The 23,575-nt window shown below is 45.1% G+C and overlaps 1 protein-coding gene and 1 pseudogene across 1 annotated transcript in view; both read right to left on the minus strand.

The window, feature by feature from the left end:
• CDYL2 (chromodomain Y like 2) overlaps window positions 1–23,575 on the minus strand; it is an 87,493-nt gene that overhangs the window by 20,566 nt on the left and 43,352 nt on the right. Inside the window, exon 2 of the mRNA XM_066637458.1 lies at window positions 8,758–9,352. Coding sequence (XP_066493555.1) covers window positions 8,758–9,352 — 595 coding nt within the window. The remainder of the gene's footprint in view (window positions 1–8,757; window positions 9,353–23,575) is intronic.
• Window positions 23,028–23,145, minus strand: LOC136660930 (5S ribosomal RNA; annotated as a pseudogene).

The following is a 23,575-nucleotide window of genomic DNA, read 5'->3' on the forward strand; positions in this document are numbered from 1 at the left end:
ACCCCATGAACAGGCAGATCGAGGCACCAAAGAGGAGAAAACAGTAACTTCTGGAGCAAAGGGGTCGCTGTCGCTCAGTGGCAGAAGTCACCACATGGCATGGCGCATTCCCAGCACTGCCAGTTACACAATGAGGCACATTGTTCTATGACTGCAAAGGCCGCTGCTTGAAATCTTAGAGAGCTGTCACAAGGCAACACCGATAGCTCTGAACCCGATGGGTCACTGATCTGAACTCAGGTAGATCAACATTACAGGCTTAAGCAGAGTTCATATTCAGTCCGTCGTTCTCCAAGGAAGCCTGGGAACAACAGCTGTGGAAGGGGGTTAGGGACTGGACTTAGCACCTCTGCCAAAGAACTGAAGTCTTGCAGAATCAGACCACAACCTGCCTAGTCCAGCATTCTCTTTTCAACAGTAGCCAGTTCAATTTCCTCTGGGAGGAGGGAAACTGCAACCCCCAAGATTCTTTGACAGATGCCCTGGGAGTTGAATTAGTTTGTACAGCTAGCTTCTGGACTGTGCTTTGTTTCTGGATGTAAGTGTGTGTGTGTGTGGGGTTGTTATTATGTGACCAAAAAGCTACATATCGATGCCTATGCACATATAAATGCACATTTATGCTGCAATCCTACGCATCCTACCCCTGCTAATTGGGTAAGAGGCACTTTTCAAGTGGGTGCTCCTTTTTTTTTTTAGCAGGGGGAGAGTAACTGGCCCACCTCACCCCAGCACTGTCTGTTCTACTGGCTGTCTGCTGGTATTCATTTGCATCTTTTTAGATTGTGAGCCCTTTTGGGACAGGGAGCCATTTAGTTATTTGATTTTTCTCTGTAAACCGCTTTGTGAACTTTTAGTTGAAAAGCGGTATATAAATACTGTTAATAATAATAATAATAATAATAATAATAATAATAATAATAATAATAATAATAATAATAATAATAATAATAATTCTTCCCCGGGAATAAATGCCACTGAACACACTGGAGCCTACTGCTGAGTAGACATGCCTAGGATTACATCGATAGGGCCCAAACCCATCCAACTTTCCAGTGCCCACACAGCTACAGTGCAGCCCAGAGGTAAGGGAACTAAGGGTTATCTCGCCTTGAGGAGGCCTCCAGGACTGACCCCCAATGCAGGTTGCAGACATGCCCCATTGGCATGACTGCTTCAGGGCTGGAAGGCTGGATAGGATTGGAACCTTAGACATGTGACGTACCCCATTGGCAGTGAACATAAGAACATAAGAACAGCCCCACTGGATCAAGCCATAGGCCCATCCAGTCCAGCTTCCTGTATCTCACAGCGGCCCCACCAAATGCCCCAGGGAGCACACCTGATAACAAGAGACCTGCATCCTGGTGCCCTCCCTTGCATTGGCATTCTTACATAGCCCATTTCTAAAATCAGGAGGTTGTACATACACATCATGGCTTGTAACCCGTAATGGATTTTTCCTCCAGAAACCTGTCCAATCCCTTTTTAAAGGCATCCAGGCCAGATGCCGTCACCACATCCTGCGGCAAAGAGTTCCACAGACCGACCACACGCTGAGTAAAGAAATATTTTCTTTTGTCTGTCCTAACCCTCCCAACACTCAATTTTAGTGGATGTCCCCTGGTTCTGGTGTTATGTGAGAGTGTAAAGAGCATCTCTCTATCCACTTTATCCTTCCCGTGCATAATTTTGTATGTCTCAATCATGTCCCCCCTCAGGTGCCTCTTTTCTAGGCTGAAGAGGCCCAAACGCCGTAGCCTTTCCTCATAAGGAAGGTGCCCCAGCCCCGTAATCATCTTAGTGGCTCTCTTTTGCACCTTTTCCATTTCCACTATGTCTTTTTTGAGATGCGGCGACCAGAACTGGACACAATACTCCAGGTGTGGCCTTACCATAGATTTGTACAACGGCATTATAATACTAGCCGTTTTGTTCTCAGTACCTTTTCTAATGATCCCAAGCATAGAATTGGCCTTCTTTACTGCCACTGCACATTGGGTCGCCAGCACCAGATTGCTGGTGGGGGTATTCTGAATTGGGCCTCCCATGGTCCCCTCATCTGCCTGGATTGAGTACTAATTCTGGCCCGTGAACTAGGAATTCAGGGTTGGGTATGGCTAGCTCAGCCTTACCCGACCTGGCCAAACCCAACACCACTCTTGCCTTTTAGTATAACACAATCCTTTTGTCCTTAGGGATAAAAAGACTACCTGTACCTTTGCAGGAGTTTCACTCTGGTTGAGGCAACTGCTTTGGCTCTGCTGCAGTGTGTGTATGTTTGTGTGCTGGCCACCACAAAGCAACAGTGGCTGGGATCCCGACCTCACAAGCCACACAAGAAGCTTGCTGAGGAAGTGAGTCCAGGGCGCAAAGACTTAGAAGTGACGGGGGGAAAAAATCCCAGTTCCTTTTGTTGCTGCTGGCAGGGGAGAGTGGCAGCTCTGAGTGAAATCAGAGAGGCAAAAAAACCAGGAGAGAGGGGAGGGGAAAAGTGGGAGTGGAAAAAGGAGAGCATGTTCACATCTAAAGAAACGCAAGGGCATTGGCAGTGTGCTGAAAAGCCACCCAAAATATTCTACTGTAGGAATATAAATCCTTCCACATTTGGCAAACGAAAGGAGTAATCTTGGGGGCTTTTAAAAATGTCACGCTTTTGGCTTATTTATTTGGCAAATGTATATCCCGCCTTCCCAGGCCAAAGCAAATGCCCAAGGTGGCTGACAAAGCTCCAAAACAAAATGTACAATGTATCACAACGAGAAGTAAAAACATTTTTTTAAAACCCAACACACACACAGTATTTTATAGCGAACATTTCATGATAGTGGCACCCTGCCCTTCCTTGAAAGAAGAGGTCTTTGCCAATGGGCTGGGGCTCAGAACGAACCAATCTCAAATGGGTCACAAAAGAGCTGCTGCCATCAGGGGAGGCACAACTCCGAACACTGCCTGACGCTGCCTCATATCCAGGGTTCCTCCCAAGCCATGTCCGTCCCTCTCCCACTCTCTCTACAATCTGTGCTGTGCCCTCCTTTCATTTTTCCTCTGGCAGACCTGTCCTTGTCTGCAACCTCTGCTTCAATTGCGCTTGCAGCTGACTCCAGAAAGCAACATCTGCATGTCTCTCATCTAACAGTATGAAACATACCCTGAAGGATAATAATCATCCATGACTGTCCTTTAAGATTGGCCTGCTATGTACAACTGGATCCAACCTGCGCAGGCACGAAGGTGTCACTTCAGCATGACCAACTCCATATAACCAACAGTATCAAAGGCTGGTGAAACATGACAGAGGGTCATTTCCCTTGCTGATCTCTAGGTAAAACTCAGCCAGGGTTAATAGTTCAAGAAGGTCAAGCGGCAAGCCTGGTGTCTGAAGATCAGAAGGTGGGCACCCTACTGAGAGCCACACTAAAAACAAAGTGATTGGCTGAATGATCACAATCCAATCTTCTTGGATTAGGTCAGGGGTGTCCAAAGTTTTTGGCAGGAGGGCCACATCAGCTCTCTGACACTGTGTCGGGGGCCAGGGAAAAAGAGAATTAATTTACATTTCAAATTTGAATAAATTGACACAAGTTTACATAAATGAATATATTAAAGATGAACTTATATAAACGATTGAAGGTCTTGCAATAGCTCAAGCTTGCACAAAGCAAGGCTGGCCTTTCCTTTGCTGCCACTACTGCATCACAGATGTTAAACAGCAAGCAGTGAAGGGAACTCTCATGCCACAGCTCACATGAGAGGTCAAACAGTCGCCCTCACGCTGAGAGAAGTTGCATTGGGCCAGTGCGGGCTTCAACAAATCTCTGGAGGGCCAGAGGCTCATTGGAGACTGGGGGCTCCCTGAGGGCCGCATTGAGAGGCCTTGAGGGTCGCAAGTGGCCCCAAGGCCGGGGTTTGGGCACCCCTGGATTAGGTAAATCAAGTTTGCCAACTCTGTACTCCACAATAAGTTATTCATTGGGGGTCTTGGCAAGAAGAGGTTTTCCATAGCCCAACCAAATCAAGCCTATTGTCAAAGATCAGGAGAGAAATTTCAGACTACCTAAATGAACAGCAAGGACAAGGCAATATGATGTGTGAAAATGCTTTGTCGGAAATGAAACTAAAGCAGGGAAGAGATCTGAGGCTTGCAGCCAACATCTCAATTTCTGCTGAGTGAGCAACAGAAGAGTTAAGAAAGTCCTTAAAGCGTTAGAGTGAAGAAATTGAGAGACTACACAGACTGAAACGAGCATATCACAATTACATCCTCCCAGAACAGTGTGCTCAGTCTTGATCCCCATAATATCTGAAGGGATATAGTGGAAGAAGAAGAGACTGAAGAAAGAGCAGCAAAAATATTTGGGAGTTAGAGAAGACCTCCATAAAAGGGTACCGTGAAAATACTAGGATTGTCTGGCCTACTGAGGAGAAGAAAGGGATTTGCGAGTTATGAAAATTCCTTCTTACCTGTACATACAATATCAGAACAAAGGAAGAGCAATAACACTCAAAATGGCAATCTGATAACAAACAGCATCTTTGTCCACATGTGCACACAGCATGCATTAGGTTGTGACAGAATTCTGGGTTGGTGTTCATGGTGAGAAATGTGATCATCAAGGACCATCATCAGGCCATTGATGCAATAATGTTCAGAACTTGGGTGTGAGCCTTCAACGGTGCAGAACTCAGGGCTTCTAGAACATTAATCTTTCAACCAGCATGGAAAATCTTGAAAACTTTCGAACCTGTGCTGGAGAATTATTTTGAAAGGGGTATAGAGGACCAAGGATCCGTGTCCATCCTAGTTGAAAATGATCCTCCCAGTCTCTTTGCACTACCTCTTGGGTTAGTATTTGAAGGCCAGCTCCTAAGGACCAGCTTTTATTGCCTCATTTTTGCAAAGGAAACATTTGAGCATGAAATAGCCCTTATCAGTGCCTGATTTATGGGAGAACAGCTACAAGGGCCCTGAACATGCCCCACCTCTAACTCCCTCCTTCAGTATAGCCATATCATGCCACATGTCATTTCTAAAGACAGTAGCTAAGTGTCCCCTTGCCCCCCCCATAATCCAAACATGTGCTGAAAAGTTACTACCAAGAGCCCCACAGTACCCTGAAAATGAGCACATTTCTTGTGGCATGAACTTCCATTGGCAAGCATTCATTTCAGCAATCGCCTGTGATAGCTCATGCTATCATGCTAACCCACAAGAAATGGGTAAGATCACTTTTGAGCATCGGGGCCCACTTTTTTAAACAACACTCAATCGGAACCCACCTAGGTTTACCAGACTTTTAAAAGGGAGATCTAGAAAGAAATGATATTTATTTATTAGTAATACTCACCAAAAAAAAAAAAAAAAAGATCCTCAAACATTCATCTCCTTATATTTACACATGCTTGCAACTGTAAGAGCTGAGCTCTTTGCAGGGTAATTAGCAGCTACAGCAACTGATTTTTGAATAGTCTCAGGTTTAAGACAATTAGGGCGCAATCCTAACCCCTTCTGTCAGTGCTTTCCAGCACTGACCTAAGGGCAATGCAGCTCCGAGGTAAGGGAACAAACATTCCCTTACTTTGAGTAGGCCTCCGTGAGTGACACCCAACTGCAGGATGCAGCACATGTCCCATTGGCACCGCTATGCCAGTGCTGGAAAGCACTGACATAAGGGGTTAGGATTGTGCCTTTAGTTATCTGATCTTTCCATTGCCTTTTGGTGACCCACCCAAAATCAGATCATGACCCATAGTTTGGGATCCATTGGGTTAGGCTATAGAGTGTCATAGAGACTTTAAAAAAAACTTACAGTAACATGGAACTTGTCCCTATGAATGGTCATTATATCAGAATCAAAAATTTCAAGCATTGTTTTCAAAGGGAAAAGCCACGTAACGTGTCAGGTTACCACTTCCAAGCGCAACAGGTGAACTGGATGTAATGATCATGAGGACTAGAATTCTGGCTGTGGACTGTGCAGAACAGCAGTACCTCAGCCCCAACCAAAAGAACTGTTCCATGACATGCGCATAAGCTTTCTATTAGCAATTACCCCTGTTAGCACTAATTTATACAACTTCAGGTTGAGACTGAGAGATTTACCACTTCTGATCTTAGCATTGCTGGGATTTTGATTCTATTCTATTCCAGCTGGTTACAGTTGCTTTTTGTGGCTAGTCTAATTGTCTTTTAATTAAAAAATTGCAAGAAGAGTCCCATTTAAAAAACCTTGCATTTTCTCATCCTTAATGCCCACCACCAGCTTTTAAGGGCTCAAGTAGGTCAATTCTCTGCCCGCTTTCCAATGTTATGTTCTTCAATGCTCTGTGGGTCCAAGGAAGCCACTGAAGGTGTTCTGTCTACATCAGGCTCTTTTTTCTGGGGAGGGGAGGTTGAACTTTTCCTAGGCACACTTACCTTGGAGTAAGTCCCAGTGAACTCAATGGGGTTTATTTCTTTGTAGACATGCACAGCATTGTGCCGTTTTTCTTTTTAATTTACAAACTGATCCTACTCCTAGGGAATTCCCATATCATTTAGGCCCAAATCCTAACCCACTTTCCAGCACTGGCATAGCGGTGCCAATAGGACGTGTGCTGCATCCTGCAGTTGGGTGTCACTCACGGAGGCCTCCTCAAAGTGAGGGAATGTTTTGTTTCTTTACCTCGGAGCTGCATTGCCCTTTGATTCTGCCCATTGATTCTGCCCACAGACACCTTGGCCATCTTGTCTATTGTCTATAATGGTGGCCCCATTTTGCATACAAAGTGGCAGGCATTCCACCAGCTGAGTTCACTATTAATGTCTACAGTTGCAGGAAAGGCAAAACTAAGTCCTGGGTCTAACACATCACCACAACATTATATAAAAAAAGAGCACCAGTGTGAATGCTGATCACTCATTCTATATCAGAAAATGAAAGAATATCTCTTTAATTCAGCAGCAAAACACAGATTATAAGTTAATATCTGTTTCAAAATGTGAGCTCACGTACCGCACAAAAGCCTAATTGTACCTTTGTTTTAAGTCAAGTTTTGGGTGCTACGATTTTGAATGGGATCGTATTATGCGTTGTGGTTGTCAACAGTTTTTGAGAGCTTTGCAGAAAAATGGGCTATAAATGGTGGGGTGTTTCATTTTCTTCTTTTAAATTTCAAAACACCAAAAGGTTATAAAAATAGTAATGGAAAAAGTGTTAACTACCATAGCATTGGCCAAACACTTATCATTATCTCTTCCTATGTGCAACTGTCAAGTCAGATAAAGCAAAAAGAGGCTACATGGATAAACATACAGACATTCCCCCAAATCTGCAGGGGATCCATTCCAGGGTCCCCTCATGGATATGGAAACCAGAGACATGAGGGAACCCTATCTCCATGCCCCCTGCTAACATTTAATTGCTTACTGCTAAGAAAATGCTTTTTCCTTTTACAGTTTGCAATAAGCATGCAAGCGTATAGCAATGTGCAGACAGGCTGCAGGCAGCTTGAATGCTTGAAGAGACTAGACTGAACGTTAACAGGAAGCTGTTAACTCCCCGTTTTCTGTTAGCATTCAAACTAGTCTTTTCAAGCATTCAGGCTGCCTGCAGGTTGCCATAAGTTTTCATGCTTATAGTGACCTGTAAAAGGAAGAAACATTTTCTCAGGGGTAAGAAATAAACGTTAATGGGTGTGGGGAATTCGTATCCCTGGATCCATGGATAAGTGAAACCGTGGATACTGGATCCATGCATATGGAGGGGCACCTGTATCTGAAGACATCATTGTCACAACTGTTACCCTGCACATGCCTGATCTCGTCTAATCTTGGAAGTTAAGCAGGGTCAGGCCTGGTTAGTACTTGGATGGGAGAACGCTTGGGAATACCGGGTGCTGTAGGCTTATACCATAGTCTTTCGAGACTGAAGGTTGCTAACCATTGTCACAGTTTAGAAATATAAGCCATTTTTGTGCACATTTATCTATCAGGTCCTATAATATGTTAATTTTACCCCACATACAATTTTCCAAATCTGTTCGAACTGTTCGTGATCTAGTTCTTCCATCCAGTTTCCTCCAATGTCTGAAGTTAAGAGACAGATAATCATTTCCAGAACATCCTCTAAAATCAGCCCTTTTACAGAGCCCAGTAAGCAACGCAGCTTCCAGGATCAGCTTACAGTCTAGACTCTTTTGAATCTTCATCACCACCTTCCCTCCAAAATGTTCCAATCCTAAAACGTTTCCAAAATAGATGGCAACTCACTGACATCTGAAAATATGGCATACGGGTGGGTGACCTGCACCTCCAGTACACATCTAACTTGTTTTTATAAACATGCTGTAATCTTGTCAGTTTCAGATACCACCCAGGCTGAAAATCAGAAAAGCACTCTGAAAGAGTATATTTATTAGTTGTTTCCTGGCTTTCTCCCAGAGCCAACCACAAGCATTGCAAGCAATTGGTTCTTTCCACATATCTTCAAATGCTGGCCTTTTCTTTTCCATACTTACAGTTGATATTTGGTATCACTTTGATACTGACCCCTTCCCTCTCCTGACATCACAGCACTTTCTGCCTCAGCCTTTGATACACAACTTTAATAGTAAATGAGTTTATTAATGTCAGGATTTAACAGCATGTCTTTAAGCTAGTAAATCAATACTGCAGTAAGACCATGCCGTTGTCATGCTATTATTTTGAAGAATAATCATAACAAGCTATAATAACAGCAGTTGAAAATGCATCAATGAATAAACGAAATCACCTACCGATTCCATTCATGACCGGTGACTCATTATTAACGTCCAAAACCCCAGGTGAATCGTGGTCCCCTTGGTGTTCATTTAAATCCATGTTTGGCTTCTGGGAACCATTCCCAAAATGTCTAGAATCTTTCTCATAAGTGGCATCTCCGTTCTGTAGGCCGTTGTGGGACTTTTTCAGAGGCATGATCTGTAAACCACTGGGAGTAGTCCGGTAAGAGACCGTTTTCGCAGCTCTGTCTCCCGATGGTGCTGGCTTTGCCGTGTAACTCTTTTTCGGCTTTTGAAAGGACGGGGCGATGCGTTTCCTTTTATGGGGCAAACCTTTGCCCTTCCCAGAGTCTGGTGGTCTGTGTGATATTTTGTCGAGGGATGACCCCCTGCTCTCTCGTAAAAATTTGGGCGTGTTGGCTTGTTTCCCGTGCTTTGCTCGTTTTTCCCTGGCAACATGCAGTCCATTGAATTCATCGATAAATTCCTCACAGTGCAATAGGTGATGTTCTGGTTCCCATGTGTCTTCGTTACTTCCATACCCTTTCCATCGTATAAGATATTCCCATTTACCTTTTTTGTTCTTCCTTTTGTCTACAATCCTTTCCACCTAAGTGGGGGAAATGGAAAAACTGTAAGCTGCTGTTAAGGGAGGTAGCCCACCCTTCCAAGAGAGGGAGCTGCAGCAATAGGATCACCTAACTTTAAAGGAGACTAGACGTGCGGCTCTAAGGTACAGGTCAGAGTGCAGGGAGAGGAGTCAGAGCAACAACATTGGAGCATTATTAATAAAATTGAAGTCACTGAAGTGAGACCTCTGTATTCCTTGAATAAACCTGGCATGACTAAAACATGGTGCCAAAATTGAGACAACACTGGAGTGTGAGTAGCGAACGATGGAAGAGTTTTGGAGCTGACAACAATTTCTTAAAAATGACTTATAGTGGTTTAAGAGCACTATCAACCTAGACAAACTTCTGACCATGTACAGTGATCCTTTGACATGTGCAGAATTGGTATCCAAGGACTTGACTATCCATGGATGCCAGGGGAATGACCATGGGGCAGTGTCTGGAGCTCCTGAAAGCCACTTCTGGGTTGTGCAAAGGCCTCCAACTGCCTCCCTTGGCCAAGGGTCACCCCAGAATGCATCGTAGAAGCATTTGGGAAACACTTCTGTGGTTCACTCTGGCGTGCACCAGGGCCAAGGGAGGGGGCCATGGACCTTGGCATGACCCAGAAGTGGCTTCTGGGAGCACCAGAGACTGCCCTGCAGCTAGTGCAGTTTGCAGCACTAAGGCAGGGAATGCTGGTATTTTTTTAACTTTTAAAAAACTTGCTTTAAACCTTTTTAAAGTGGATTTGGCTCTCCGTGGATTTTGGCGTCTGTGCTGATCTAGGAACAGAACCCTCGCAGATCCCAAAGGCTGGCCAATATACTGGTCAAATTTTACATAGACAAATACTATCGCCAGGCATTCCTTTTCACCTTTGGCATAGTTGCCACTCAGTCCATGACAGAGACTGCAATGCAAACACAATACACTGCTCCTTTGGCAGAATAGGGCCCCAAGGTCAGTTTCACTGTCATGACCGGGATAGTGACATCTACATTCATGTCACAGTATCTCAAAACAGGGTATTTAGCTCAGAGAGGTAAACACACCAAGTTCATCAGAGAGGATGTCACTCAATAAATTGTTGGTGATTAATCATATGAGCTTTACTCAATTAACTGAGTGATTAATCAATTACATCTACATTAATTTGCACATGAGAAAAACAGCTCTCAAGGAAAAAGACAATGTTCCTTTTGTTTTCAGATGATGCATACAAGGCAGAGAGGAAAAAAATTGTCCTTCTAAGAAAGCACTGGCCACCTGCAATTTTTTTTTATTAGTATTTGTCTACAAAATCGTTAAACATTAAAAATTTGCTGGTTATTTAAGTGTGGGCTCCTTGTCAGTGAAAGAAGTGGGAAGGAGAGACCACTGGGCTAGAGTGTTGGGATGTTCTAGCCCACCACTCTAATCTTCTCTACACCTCTAGGATTCAGAAAGGGGAGCAGAATCGGTTGAGGCAGATGGATAGGTATCCTGTCTCACACAGGGACCTATGAAGAGTGACTGACACAGCAAGGCAGTTGGAGTTAGATCCTCAGAGAGATCTGAGGAATAACTTGATCCAAGAGAGTCCTTGCTCCAGCCGAGCCTTTTTAAATCTCCTGGCCCAGATTATCCAACTGAGGCTCCACCCCACTCCTGGAAAGTAAGGATTCTTAATGGGGCAGCATCCAGGCCTGGAGATGATCACTTTACCACTTCAGCCACTTCTCACCTGATAGGTCTCCTGTATTGACAGGCAACAGTGAAGGATTGGTTCCGAGCATGCTACAGCATGACATCTTGAGGGAATCTGGTTCAGAGCGGAATCTGGCTCATCTCCAGAGCATGGGTCAAGTTCAGGTTGCCAAAATTTTCCACTGCATGATACCCCCTACTGTCAAGGGACTGGGTTTTTCACCTTGGCCATAGGTACCAGCTCCTCCCCTGCCACATTTAAGCCCTGGCAGTCAATTGCGGTCACTGTCATCACAACAAAGGTAGACATCACCTACAAATCCACCCAGTAGCCTACACTGAGGCTACTATCTGAGTTGGCCTCAGAGAGGCCAGTCCTGTACAGGCTTGCTCTGTAGGTCTGCACACCGCTGCTTGTATTTCATCTTAAGACTATTACATCTTAAGCCTTTTACAGACTATCAGGTTTCGTCAACAGTGACTACAAACATGTTTTCCCTTCCCTCCTTTTTTGTGACAGAACATCTTGGCTGGAGAAGAGTTTGGTGGAACACAAAGGCTTAATCAAGACTTTGTGATGTTTTCCTGCACCTAAGAAAAGGTCTGACAGCACTATGACTTTGAGATTTTTTTTTAGTGGACTAGAATGGCTAATTACAATTGCCCCCTCTAAACTTGTATCTCGTTTGGGACTCTGAGAATCTCTCTAAATACTGGTTGTTATTATCTTTCATTTTTAAGGAAGTTTCCTGGCTTCTTGGGAGGATAACTGGAGATAATCCCATGCACCATTTTGCCATCTAAATACATGTAATACTGGCATTTCCCCAGAACAGGAGCTTCAGTCATTCCCATTTGGAGCTTGCCACCCAGAGGAAATAGAAAGTACTGGGCCATGTTTGGTTTTTGAACTATTCCGGGAGGAAGGGCTGATTATCCCCTCCCCACATGCCATGGTTCGTGTCTATATCAGAGTCTCCCACGCCTGCTATTTAAACACACACACCCTGCCACTTCTACAGCTAGCAGCTTTACTTCTGCCATGAACTCACTGGGTGGCCTTAGGCAAGCCATGCCCCCTCACAGGACCTAGGACAGGGGGCAGGGTAAAGCGGGTAATTTATACCTGGGCTCAAGGTCAGAAAGGGGGCCCAGAAGTCAAGGAAGGGGGCCCAGAAAGTTCCTGTGATCCTACATTTTCTGTCTCACCTGAAGTTGCTGCCTGTGCATGATGCTGGGGGCAAAACCGCAGGCATGTAATGGCAATTGCTGCTGCAAGACAAGCACACTAGGCCAAGGAATGCATCCAGGACCCTCCTTAACACAGTGTCAAATCTGGGAGGAAACTGGCCTGCTACACGAGCTCTTTGGCTTGTGGATCTGCTTACCATGAAGGAGTGTATAGGAGATCAGGGACCCAGCTGCTGCAGAAGTTCATTTTGGGCCACACAGCACACTGTCCATTCTAGTGTGAGCCCACATATAAAGATGCTAATTTTCTGCAATGGATTTTCTATATTTCAAAGCTTTTAGAAAGGAGTGTGTTAAGTTTTCCATATTACTTTATCTAGCTGCCAATGCAGCATGGTCGGGTAGACCTGGGCTCCACATCAAGAAGCCTGGAAGACCTGGGCTTCAAACACTACTCAGGTTGTCAGCATCCTCCCCCTGCCTTATTTTGCCCCCCGTTTTGCCTGCCCCTATTGCCCCCTCCCCCTTTGGGAAGGGGCCTAAAAGAAACTTTGTATCCCCTGATAAAATTCTTCTCAGAGGCCCTTCAGCCTCAGTCTTCTGCATCTGCAGTATGGAGATGATGATCAGGGGCGTCATTAGGGTGTGTGTCATCCAGTGCAAGAGCTCGTTGCATCACCGCCATGATGGACCTCCTCCCGAACCAGACCATACAACAATAAATTACAATATCATACACACAGCCTTAATGCAGCGGCATCAATAGGGATGTGTAACCTCCATAACTTCATTCATTCATTCATTCATTCATTCATTTAAATACATCACAGTATAGGTCACCCAACAAATCAGTAAACAACAAAAAACCAGTGGTCAACTTGATGATACTCACACAACTGAATAAAAGTTCTAGTACTAGCTCTGATACATGGAAACGACAGCTCATACCAACACCTTATGGGTTCCCTGCTGTGCCATAACAACACCTCCCTGGCTCTCGGAACAATCAGTCTCATTGGTCAGTTTTGAGTTGAAGAGATCCACTTTTTGTTACATAAGGCAGTTGTGCTTTCCTTTTCTGGTTATTCGGCCATAACTTTTGATAGAATACAGGTATATATAAACGCAGTTTATTTCACTGCATGCTGCATGGAATTCCACATAATGATATATAACATTATAGTATTATTCAAAAATACTACGTTTTCACAATTTTGGTCAGTAGTGGTGTCATCCTCTCAGTACGTCACCCAGTGCAGTCCGCAATTCACTAACAATGCCACTGATGACCATTCCAGGTTACTGCAAGAATTACAGTACATCAACATAATACTATACATGAAAAACACTTTGCACACTCAGAAAGCACTGTATACTTGCAAAGTATTATTAATAACACAAACGAACATACATGATTAAAGCTGCATCAGTTTTGGTCTGCAGTAGGTCATAGCTTATCCTCCAGTGATTTAAAAGCTAAGAAGGCAATTTGGGTTAAGATGCTAAAAAGGTTACCATCCTACAACACAGTATATTAACAGTTCAAAATACACCACTGCACCTGTAGTGTCTACACTGATGCCATAGTGTCCATGCACATGTATTTACACAGACATGAACTAGAAGCAAGATATGCCCATCCTGCACTCAGAAGCCACTGGGAGTGAGCTAAATCTTGAAGAATGGCAAATATAGACCCTCAGAAAAATGTTGCAGGCATCCTCCAGAGCAAGGGTGCCCAAACCCTGGCCCTGGGGCCACTTGCGGCCCTTGAGGACTCCCAATGCGGCCCTCAGAGAGCTCCCAGTCTCCAATGAGCCTCTGGCCCTCCGGTGATTTGTTGGAGCCCACACTGGCCCGATGCAACTGCTCTCAGCGTGAGGGCAACTGTTTGACCTCTCGCGTGAGCTGTGGGATGAGGGCTCCCTCCACTGCTTGCTGTTTCACGTCTGTGATGCAGCAGCGGCAGCAAAGGAAAGGCCAGTCTTGCTTTGTGCAAGGCCTTTTCTAGGCCTTGAGCTATTGCAAGACCTTCATTCATTCATATAAGTTCATCTTTAATATATTCATTTGTGTAAACGTAATCTTTCTCTCGATACCGAACTAAACAATCGGTAAAGCAGCTACCACGTTTTCCAGACTCACAAAGAGAGTCTGGTCCAACAAGAAGCTGACGGAACATACCAAGATCCAGGTCTACAGAGCTTGCGTCCTGAGTACACTTCTGTACTGCAGTGAGTCATGGACTCTTCGCTCACAACAGGAGAGGAAACTGAACGCTTTCCACATGCGCTGCCTCCGACGCACCTGGCAGGACAAAGTTCCAAACAACATAGTCCTGGAACGTGCTGGAATCCCTAGCATGTGTGCACTGCTGAAACAGAGACGCCTGCGTTGGCTCGGTCATGTCGTGAGAATGGATGATGGCCGGATCCCAAAGGATCTCCTCTATGGAGAACTCGTGCAAGGAAAGCGCCCTAAAGGTAGACCACAGCTGCGATACAAGGACATTTGCAAGAGGGATCTGAAGGCCTTAGGAGTGGACCTCAACAGGTGGCAAACCCTGGCCTCTGAGTGGCCCGCTTGGAGGCAGGCTGTGCAGCATGGCCTTTCCCAGTTTGAAGAGACACTTGGCCAACAGTCTGAGGCTAAGAGGCAAAGAAGGAAGGCCCACAGCCAGGGAGACAGACCAGGGACAGACTGCACTTGCTCCCAGTGTGGAAGGGATTGTCACTCCCGAATTGGCCTTTTCAGCCACACTAGACGATGTCCCAAAACCACCTTTCAGAGCGCGATACCATAGTCTCTCGAGACTGAAGGTTGCCAACAATTAAAATTGTGTAAACGTATGTAAACTTATTCAAATTTGAAATAGAAATTAATTCTTTTTTTCCCCTGGGCCCCCGACACAGTGTCAGAGAGACGATGAGGCCCTCCTGCCAAAAACTTTGGACACCCCTGCTCCAGAGGCAAAAACAGAGGCAAAATGAAGATAGTGATTCAGTGGCGTAGCTAGAGGGGGTGCAAAACACTAAGGTTTGCAGGAAGCTTCACCGCAGCATGCAAGTGGACCTTCCCCTTCTCCTTTGGAGCCATTCCTGCCTCTGTTTTGGTCCCACTGCCTGGAATGGCTCTGAAGGGGAAGGAGAAGGAGAGGGGGCACTTGCATGCTGCGTGAGGTTCCTTGCAAAACTTAGTGCTTTGCACCCCTTCTAGCTATGCCACTGCAGTGACTTACTAAGGCTAAGACCCAGAACACAGGGACTGCCTTGGGTAATTCGAAAAAGTTGGTGCATATGGTAGTTTATGAGTTTATTTGTCAAAAATATGCATAGTTGATTTGTGCAAAAGGAAAGGCTCTTACCAGGCCAATTTTGTGCGTCGACTGCAGTCCCCCTTACAGATGGCTATTTTTGCTCATGAAAATGGCTCTATTGGAACATACAAGTCCTCTGTCACAGTATGGCTGAATCTAATCTTAGAAACTCTACAGTTGGTTCTCTCTGGGCAATACGTGGCAAACAAGCAACACAGAAATTCGATGGCATCCAAAGAGAATTTCTAAAATAAGACCACACTGTCATCCAGCCCAGCAGCCATCTCTCCCGCAAAAAGCCAAACCAAGTATCTGGGAATTGGACCCTTAATAGACCACATTCTTTCCTGTCTCAAAGACCATTTCCTGTGCTTTCTGTCTCTCTGATCCACACATGCAGTGGGAAGAAGGAGGAAGGCGCAAGGGAAATGTTAATTTGTTGTGAGAGACAAAAGAACCAACGTCTTCTTTCTGCAGGGATCCAACTTCACATATCAGAAAACCAACAAACAGCCTGGTCTGTCAGTTACAATTGCCATTGACCAGGCCATTGGCTGAGCCTTGCCCTCTTGACTGCTGACACCAAAACCGGCCCATTGCTAGCCCACAACTGCCACTGGCTCCCCAGCTCAGCCCTCTCCTTTCCAGAATTGAAAATTTTTGGCTAAGCCTGGGCAGTGAGGGAGCAGGCAGAAGAGAAAGGGTCTGCGGGAGGAGGTCACCCCACCTGGGTTCCCTCCAGGCACTTCCCTCTTTGGCTTTTTCACCCACTCTCCAGGCTATACCAGCATTTTCAAAGTCAGGGGGTGAGTTTGAACTGCAACCTGCCCACCACCTGAAGTGGTCGCTTCACCCCACTTCAGGTGAGCAGACGGCACTGAATGGAAGCACCCCTGCTCTGTGTTCCACATGTTGAGTGATCATAGATTCAAACATCTGAAATGGGTCCATCTTTCCTGTGCTCTTCTTTGGCTGGTGTTCATAAACCTCTCCCGTTTTTCTCCATAACCCTTTTTTAAGCATTTGTTTTTCTCTCAGTTTTTTTATTTTCATGACACAAAAGTGCACCCATATGACTGTTCCTCCAAAGACCCCTCAGTTCACACTTCCTACGTCTGCTCATTGCACTCTGTTTTTCCACTGCCCCGTTAGTCAATTTCCAGACCCTCCCTGTTACCCAGTCTATTCATTTTGAGAGTTCAGTTAACTTTTTTTTTTTTTTAAGCCTGTGAGCCCTTTGGGGTCAGGGAACCATTTATTGATTCCTTTTGCTACAGAAATCACTTTGTGAACTACTTTCTGTTGAAAAGAAGTTAATAAAACAACAACAATAACAGACTGGAAAAAGAAGATTTACAAATAGAAATTGAAAGGCTGTGGTAGGAGAGCCAAAGAGACTGCAGTGGTGATTGCTATTCCAAAACACCTTGAAGAGCACCTATACAGCATCGGAGCCACAGAAATTACCAATAATCAATTGCAAAAAGCGGTTTTAATGGGAACAGCTTACATTTTGTGATGGTATTTATAATATCAAAAGAGGATAAAAACCAGGCACCCCAGATCTTTGGGAAGAACTCAATGTCTGGATAAAACAAACCAGTCAATAACACCTATCCGACTGTGCAAAAATCTAATACTAATAGAAGTCTAGAAGTCTGAAGAAACATCTCAACGTTATGGCCTTGAGCAAATTACACCAGTTCAATTCCAGAAATTAACTCTGCTTGGAAGAGTAAAAATCCTACGAAGATATCTCTGTGATTCCCAGGATCTTGGTTAGATCCCAAGTTGCAGACTATAACCAGCTCAGCACAGATTGTGATGAAGCAATATAACAACAACAACAACAAGCAAGTGTAAAGAAACAGATGAAACAGTGGACCACCTAATTAGTTGCTGTAAAAGGATTGCACAAACAGACTACAAACAAAGGCATAACAAGGTAGCAACAAGGAGACACTGGAACATCTGTAAAAAATACAAACTACCCATTAAGGGCCCAGTCCTATCCAATTGTCCGGTACCAGTGTAGCCATGCCAATGGGGCATGCACTGCATCCTGTGGTGGGGAGGCAGTCACAGAGGCTTCCTCAAAGTATAGGAACATTTGTTCCCTTCTGTTGGGGCTGCATTTTGTCTGCACCACTGTTGGAAAGTTGGATAGGATTGGGCCCTAAGATGCTAAAATATTAAGGGATTTCTAACAACAGACAGACAAACATCTATTGCACAATACAGCAGATATAACTGTAGTGAAGAAGAAAGAAAAACAAGTCAAAATCAACGATACAGCAATACCAGGTGACAGCAGAGTAGAAGAAAAAGAACTGGAAAGAAACAACAAAATACAAAGATTTAAAAGTCGAAATTGAGATACGGTGGCACAAGAAGACCAAAGTGATTCCAGTGGTGATTGGCGCCCTCGGTGCTATTCCAAAACACCTGGAAGAGCACCTGAACAGCACAGGGGTCACAGAAATTACCATCAATCAACTGCAGAAAGCAGCATTACTGGGAACAGCTTACATCTTACAACAGTATTTGCAACATCAAAATAGAAGTTGACAACGAAAAAATCTAGCAGTGGTTAAAGAAGGGAGCACTTAAGAAGGAATTGGAAGGCATGATTCTTGCTGCACCAGAGCAGGCACTTTGCGCAAATGCAGTCAGGAGCTGGGTTGAAAAATCCCATGGTGACAGCAAGTGCTGGCTGTGAAAAGAAGCAGAGGAAACAGTGGACAGCTGATGCGCAGCTCTAACAAGACCACATTTGGAATGACTCAGTAATAAAGTCTCAGCAGTGGCGCATTGGAACCTCTGCAAAAAGGATAGTATTCCAGTGCTGTACTTTGGTGGGTGTAGTACTGGCTGGAGGGACCACAAAGCTGAAAAAGTTATTTAAAATGAATGACTGAACGTTTGAAGGATTTTTGTATTCAAACAGACAAATAGCCAGCCCACAACCCTCTCCCCCGGTTTGACAATCGTTGAAAAGAAACCGGTCTGGATAGTGGACATGGCAGTACCTGGAGATGAGAGAACTGAAGAGAAAGAACAGGAAATAGAAAGATGTGCAGATTGGAGCTGAATGCCTATGGCAGAAAAAAGACTAAAATCGTGCAATTGTTGTTGGCGCTCTGGGCGGAATACCAAAAGACCTTGAAAAACACCTGAACATCCCAGGTGTACGTGAAATCACTACACACCGCTTACAAAAGCAGCCTTTCTTGGAACAGCACATCTATTATGGAAACAGCAGTGACTGTCCTTGCAAAGGACAGAGTATTCAACAGGCCAAGTTCAGCCATCAACATTGGCATGATAATGATGATTTGATTTGCGGTAACCATCTTGCCATTTCCCTGAGATGTGGTTCCTGTTATGATTGAGGGATGACTGAGGGAAAATGCTGGTTTATTTTTTAAAAGTTTTTTCTTTAACCTCAAAATAAAGAGTTTCAACTTAAACAAGCAAGCAAGTAGCTGTCCCTACTTGAACTGATATGGAAAGTTTCTCAGTGACGGGGAGTGTGCTCCTTCTGTTCACACAGGGCTGCAGATAGGCAAGCCAGTTGAAGCTACTAGGTACAAAGAACGGCTTGTGGCACTTTGAGATAAAAAGTGCAGGCAGTGCCGCGAGGTAGATTGCCTTCAGTCGCCCCGGTCTAATTAGTTGTGGTCTCACAGCACTACAGCACTGCTGCCAATGACACACTAAGCATATGCTAAAATCCGGCCAACCATAAAATGATGTCACAAACAGCACAAAAAGAGAACAAAACAAGAATGGAACAAAACAGCAGTTCAGCTGAATCAGGGAGGCCACCCCATAACAGAGATGTTAAAAATGGGGCAAAACAGAAAGATCCCAATGCCAAGAAACTGCCAGAGAAAGTGAGGTCCCTTGGGAGAGAGTCCCATAATCTGGGTGCTGACTGAAGGTGCTACACAGAAGATTCTCTCCAGCATGAAGCGTGCACCAGACATTGGCAGATCATGGAGAAGAGCCTCTTCTGCAGGTCTTAGCAAATGGACAGGTTTGCTCAAGAGCGGGGGTCTCTCAAGTGCCCAGTTCCCAAACCATTTAGGGCTTTAAAGGTTAAACTCTGCCTATCACAGTCTGCAGGAGACTTATCTCACTGCTGTTTAACTTAGGCAGCAGCAAGCTCCTCAGCTCCGATAATGTAACAAGTCGCCTGTTATCTGTATGGACTTGCCAAATGTAAGGAGATGCTTAGCATAGTACAGATGTACAAGAACATCTGTGGTATCACAACTGGCATAGAAGTTGCGACCATCAACCAAATTCTTGCAGCTGTGTACAGTAGTGACCTGTGCCCCAATCCTATCACCTGCCATCAGTGTCGATGCAACAAGGCCACAGAAGAATGCAGGGGGATCAAGAGGACTCCTAGAGGTAAGGGAACATTTGTTTCCTTATCTCCAGGGAGGCCCCTGATAGCCTACGGATCTACTGGGATCTACACCCATTCTTTAGCTGGTATAAGGCGGCACTGTGTGCTAAAACTGGGGGGGGGGGATACATTTATTTTTCACATTTTTATACCGCCCTTCCTCCAAAGAGCTCAGGGCAGTTTACACAGCTGCTCTCCTCCTTCTTGTCCTCACAACAACCCTGTGAGGTAGGTGAGGCCGAGAGAAAGTGACTGGCCCAAGGTCACCCAAGAAGCTTTGTGGTTGAGGGGGGATTTGAACCTGGATCATCCAGGTCCAGGTCTACCTCCCAAACCACTCCACCACCCTGATCTGGTGTGAGCACTAGTCATCAATATCCACCTCCTTCAAGCCTCCTCTCTACCTTCTGCCCTCTCCCTTTCCACCCACAAAACACCGCTGCACCAGTTTACCAGCAGCATGCCCATCTGGCAGCCATGGCAATGGTTTGCCCTGAGGACAGCATGCTGTATTCCAGAGTTTCTCAATGTCTGTCCCACACTAAAGTAACTAGTGATGAGCCAGTTACTTCCAGGTTGGGAGGCCAGATGCAATATGACAAGCACCAGTAAGAAGCTCAGAGCAGACAGGAGGGCTTTTTGGAGTGTGCAAGAAGGACACGCTGGAGCTATGCCCACTGAGCTGAGCCTTCTACTGTTGCTTGTCACATTGCACACTGCTTGTCTTCCGACCAGGATGTTGAGTTCTGGGGGTTCTGTGCATACCACTGGACACCACCCTAGGTATTACTGGTGGTTTCACTGGTTGAGAAACACTGCTCTATCCCACTATCATAAAGCAGAGCATAGGATTGGGGCTGGAACAGTGTAATACTATGCATTTCTCCTCAGAACTAATTAAACCTATTCAGTTTAATGTGACTGGCTCCCAAGTCAGTGTGTACAGAATTGCAGCCTAGGAGACTGAGCTCTGAACAAGGCCTTTCTCAGTTCACATTTCACTTCTGCCACCAGGTGGGCTTAGATAAGTCTCTCCCTCTCGATCCTCTGAGTTGCAAAATGGAGAGAATATTACTTACAGTATTATTATTATTTTATTATTATTTACTTTATTTTTACCCTGCCTTTCTCCCCGGAGGGACCCAAGGAGGGTTACAACAAAGGTTAAAAACAAATTAAAAACAATTTAAGCACAAGATAAAACATATTTGCAACACATCTTAAAAACAGCGGTCAGATAAAAGTGTAAAAGAGCACACAGCAGCAGTTTATAAAGGATCCAGGCCTGTAACCTGGTGTTAAAAGATGTTAAAATGATGTTAAAAATGGCCAGGACTCAGAAGGCTTGTGTAAACAAAAGAGTCTTCAGGCCTCGCCGGAAAGTTTCAAGAGAGGGAGCAGTTCTTAAGTCAAGGGGGAGGAAATTCCATAGCGTTGGTGCCACTACTGAGAAGGCCCTATTTCTTGCCGCCACCCCACGCACCTCCCTGGGCGGCGGCACTTGTAAAAAGGCCTTCTCTGATGACCTAAGAGGACCAGCCGGATTTTATGGGAGTAGGCGATCTCTAAGATACCCTGGCCCAGAGCAGTATAGGGCTTAAAAGGTTAGAACCAGCACCTTGAATTGGGCCCAGAAACGAATGGGCAGCCAGTGCAGCTGCAGGAGAAGCGGCCCGACAGAGTCAAACCGCCTACCTCCAGTAACCTCCAGAACCTTAGGGTGGTTTTAAATATAACAAGATAATACATGGAAAGAGCTAGAAAGACACGCAGCATAATCAGATTCTATACAGGCACCATCATTGTACATTGGCTCCCTTCTCAAGGAGCTTATGATCCCAAATTCAACACAGATGAGGCAACAGAAGAAAGGTAAACAGAAGGAAAATGCATTTTTTTATTCTGGTATATGTGAACACGACTGGTTCACAGTGTACTTTTCCGTACAACTACAGAGGCAGGAGAACCTGAGAACACCACATGGGAAAGATATGGCCATATCTGCAAGTGTCTGAAGTGGTCCATATTGAACTTTGCATCAACTTACAGTAGTTTCTTCTGCCAGCTGGTGGAAGGGATGGAAAGGGCTGTGTCTACTTAGGGTTGTGTATACTGAACATTATGGTGCCCTAAGCTTCTTGGAGAAAGGTCAGGAGGATAATGCAATGGTAGCTGTAGTACATTCTGTCATTTGCGGCTGCAAGAAAATGAGCTCCATTTAGAATTCAATGATTAACCAACTCTAAACAGGCACACCGCAGTCCTTGTTCAGATCTTGTGGCCACTTAATCTCTGAAACTCTCTCACAAGAAGATCAATATCACCCGAGTGGAAAACCAGAACTGTGCATGTGCTGGGCTACATTTTTCATGCTGCATGCATGCATCTGGGCATTTCAAGGCCTGAAAGCTGTTTTAGATCACAAACCAAGCAGAAGCCAAGGTCCCACTGACTGTTGTGCCAGCAAACCACTCTGCTCAGAGTGCTGGGGAACTGCCAGAAAAAGTTAAGGCCACTTATGCCTGCTTCAGATCAACAACTAAAACCAGGGAAGGATTTTGTCATTGTGACACTACTATATTCTTATTTTACTCATCAGCAAACATGGAGGAAATCAGATTATTAAACCTGTGGACAGACGTGCCAGACTTGGCCCCACCTGAGCTCTCGGGAGGCTTCCCCAGTCCTCTGAAGTCTTATATGGCATAAAAACTACATGAGGGAAACTGGAAGTTGTGTTTTTTTCAGCCGAAACAGCCATTCTGAAGCCCACAGAGGGAGTGGGCAACCAAATGCTGTCTCTGTGGGCTTCAGAAAGCCATCTGGAAGGGACCAGAGCACAGCTCTGATCCCCTTCAGAGGCCTTAAGGGCAAAGATCGCGGATTTGATTATTCGTGCTTTTCGGTATCTCTGTGTGTGTGTGTGTGTGTGGGGGGGGGGAATCCAAGAATGGATCCCCCAGGGATACCAAGGCCCCACCTGTATTTTGCAAATACATACACCAGCTATTTTCTACGACACACTGGTTGGCAACCTTCAGTCTCGAAAGACTATGGTATAAGCCTACAGCACCTGGTATTCTCAGGCGGTCTCCCATCCAAGTACTAACCAGGCCTGACCCTGCTTAGCTTCCAAGATCAGACGAGGTCGGGCATGTGCAGGGTGTGCTGCAAAAGGTCTGTAGGTGTGCCACAGGAATTTGGAGCACAGAATTGAAAATAACTGAGAAACACTTCAGGGTCTGTTTCTAGGGCAACTGTCTGTAGTAATGAATTACCCGTCCCTCTTCCTCAGCTGATAGAGCAAGGCAGAGCTCTGGGAGGAAGAGGGACAGAAAATTCACTACTACAGACAGTTGCCCTAGAGACAGAGCTGAAGAATGGACGAGTCTCCAACAAGCTGGAAGCTGAAGCCCACAAGAGGCAAAGATCACAGAGGTCAGTGTGCCATGAGAAGAAAAACGTTGAAAATTTCTGATACAGAATGTAGCATTTTCATTTTAAGAACCACTGGGAACTGGTTATGTGATCTTTCATAACGTTTTTAAGAACTTGTCTGGTCATCACTATATAAATGGATAAAGGTCAACAGACTGGCTGAAAATCCAG

This window comes from Tiliqua scincoides, chromosome 9 (genome assembly GCF_035046505.1).
Source record: "Tiliqua scincoides isolate rTilSci1 chromosome 9, rTilSci1.hap2, whole genome shotgun sequence".
In the NCBI taxonomy this organism is placed as follows: Eukaryota; Metazoa; Chordata; class Lepidosauria; order Squamata; family Scincidae; genus Tiliqua; species Tiliqua scincoides.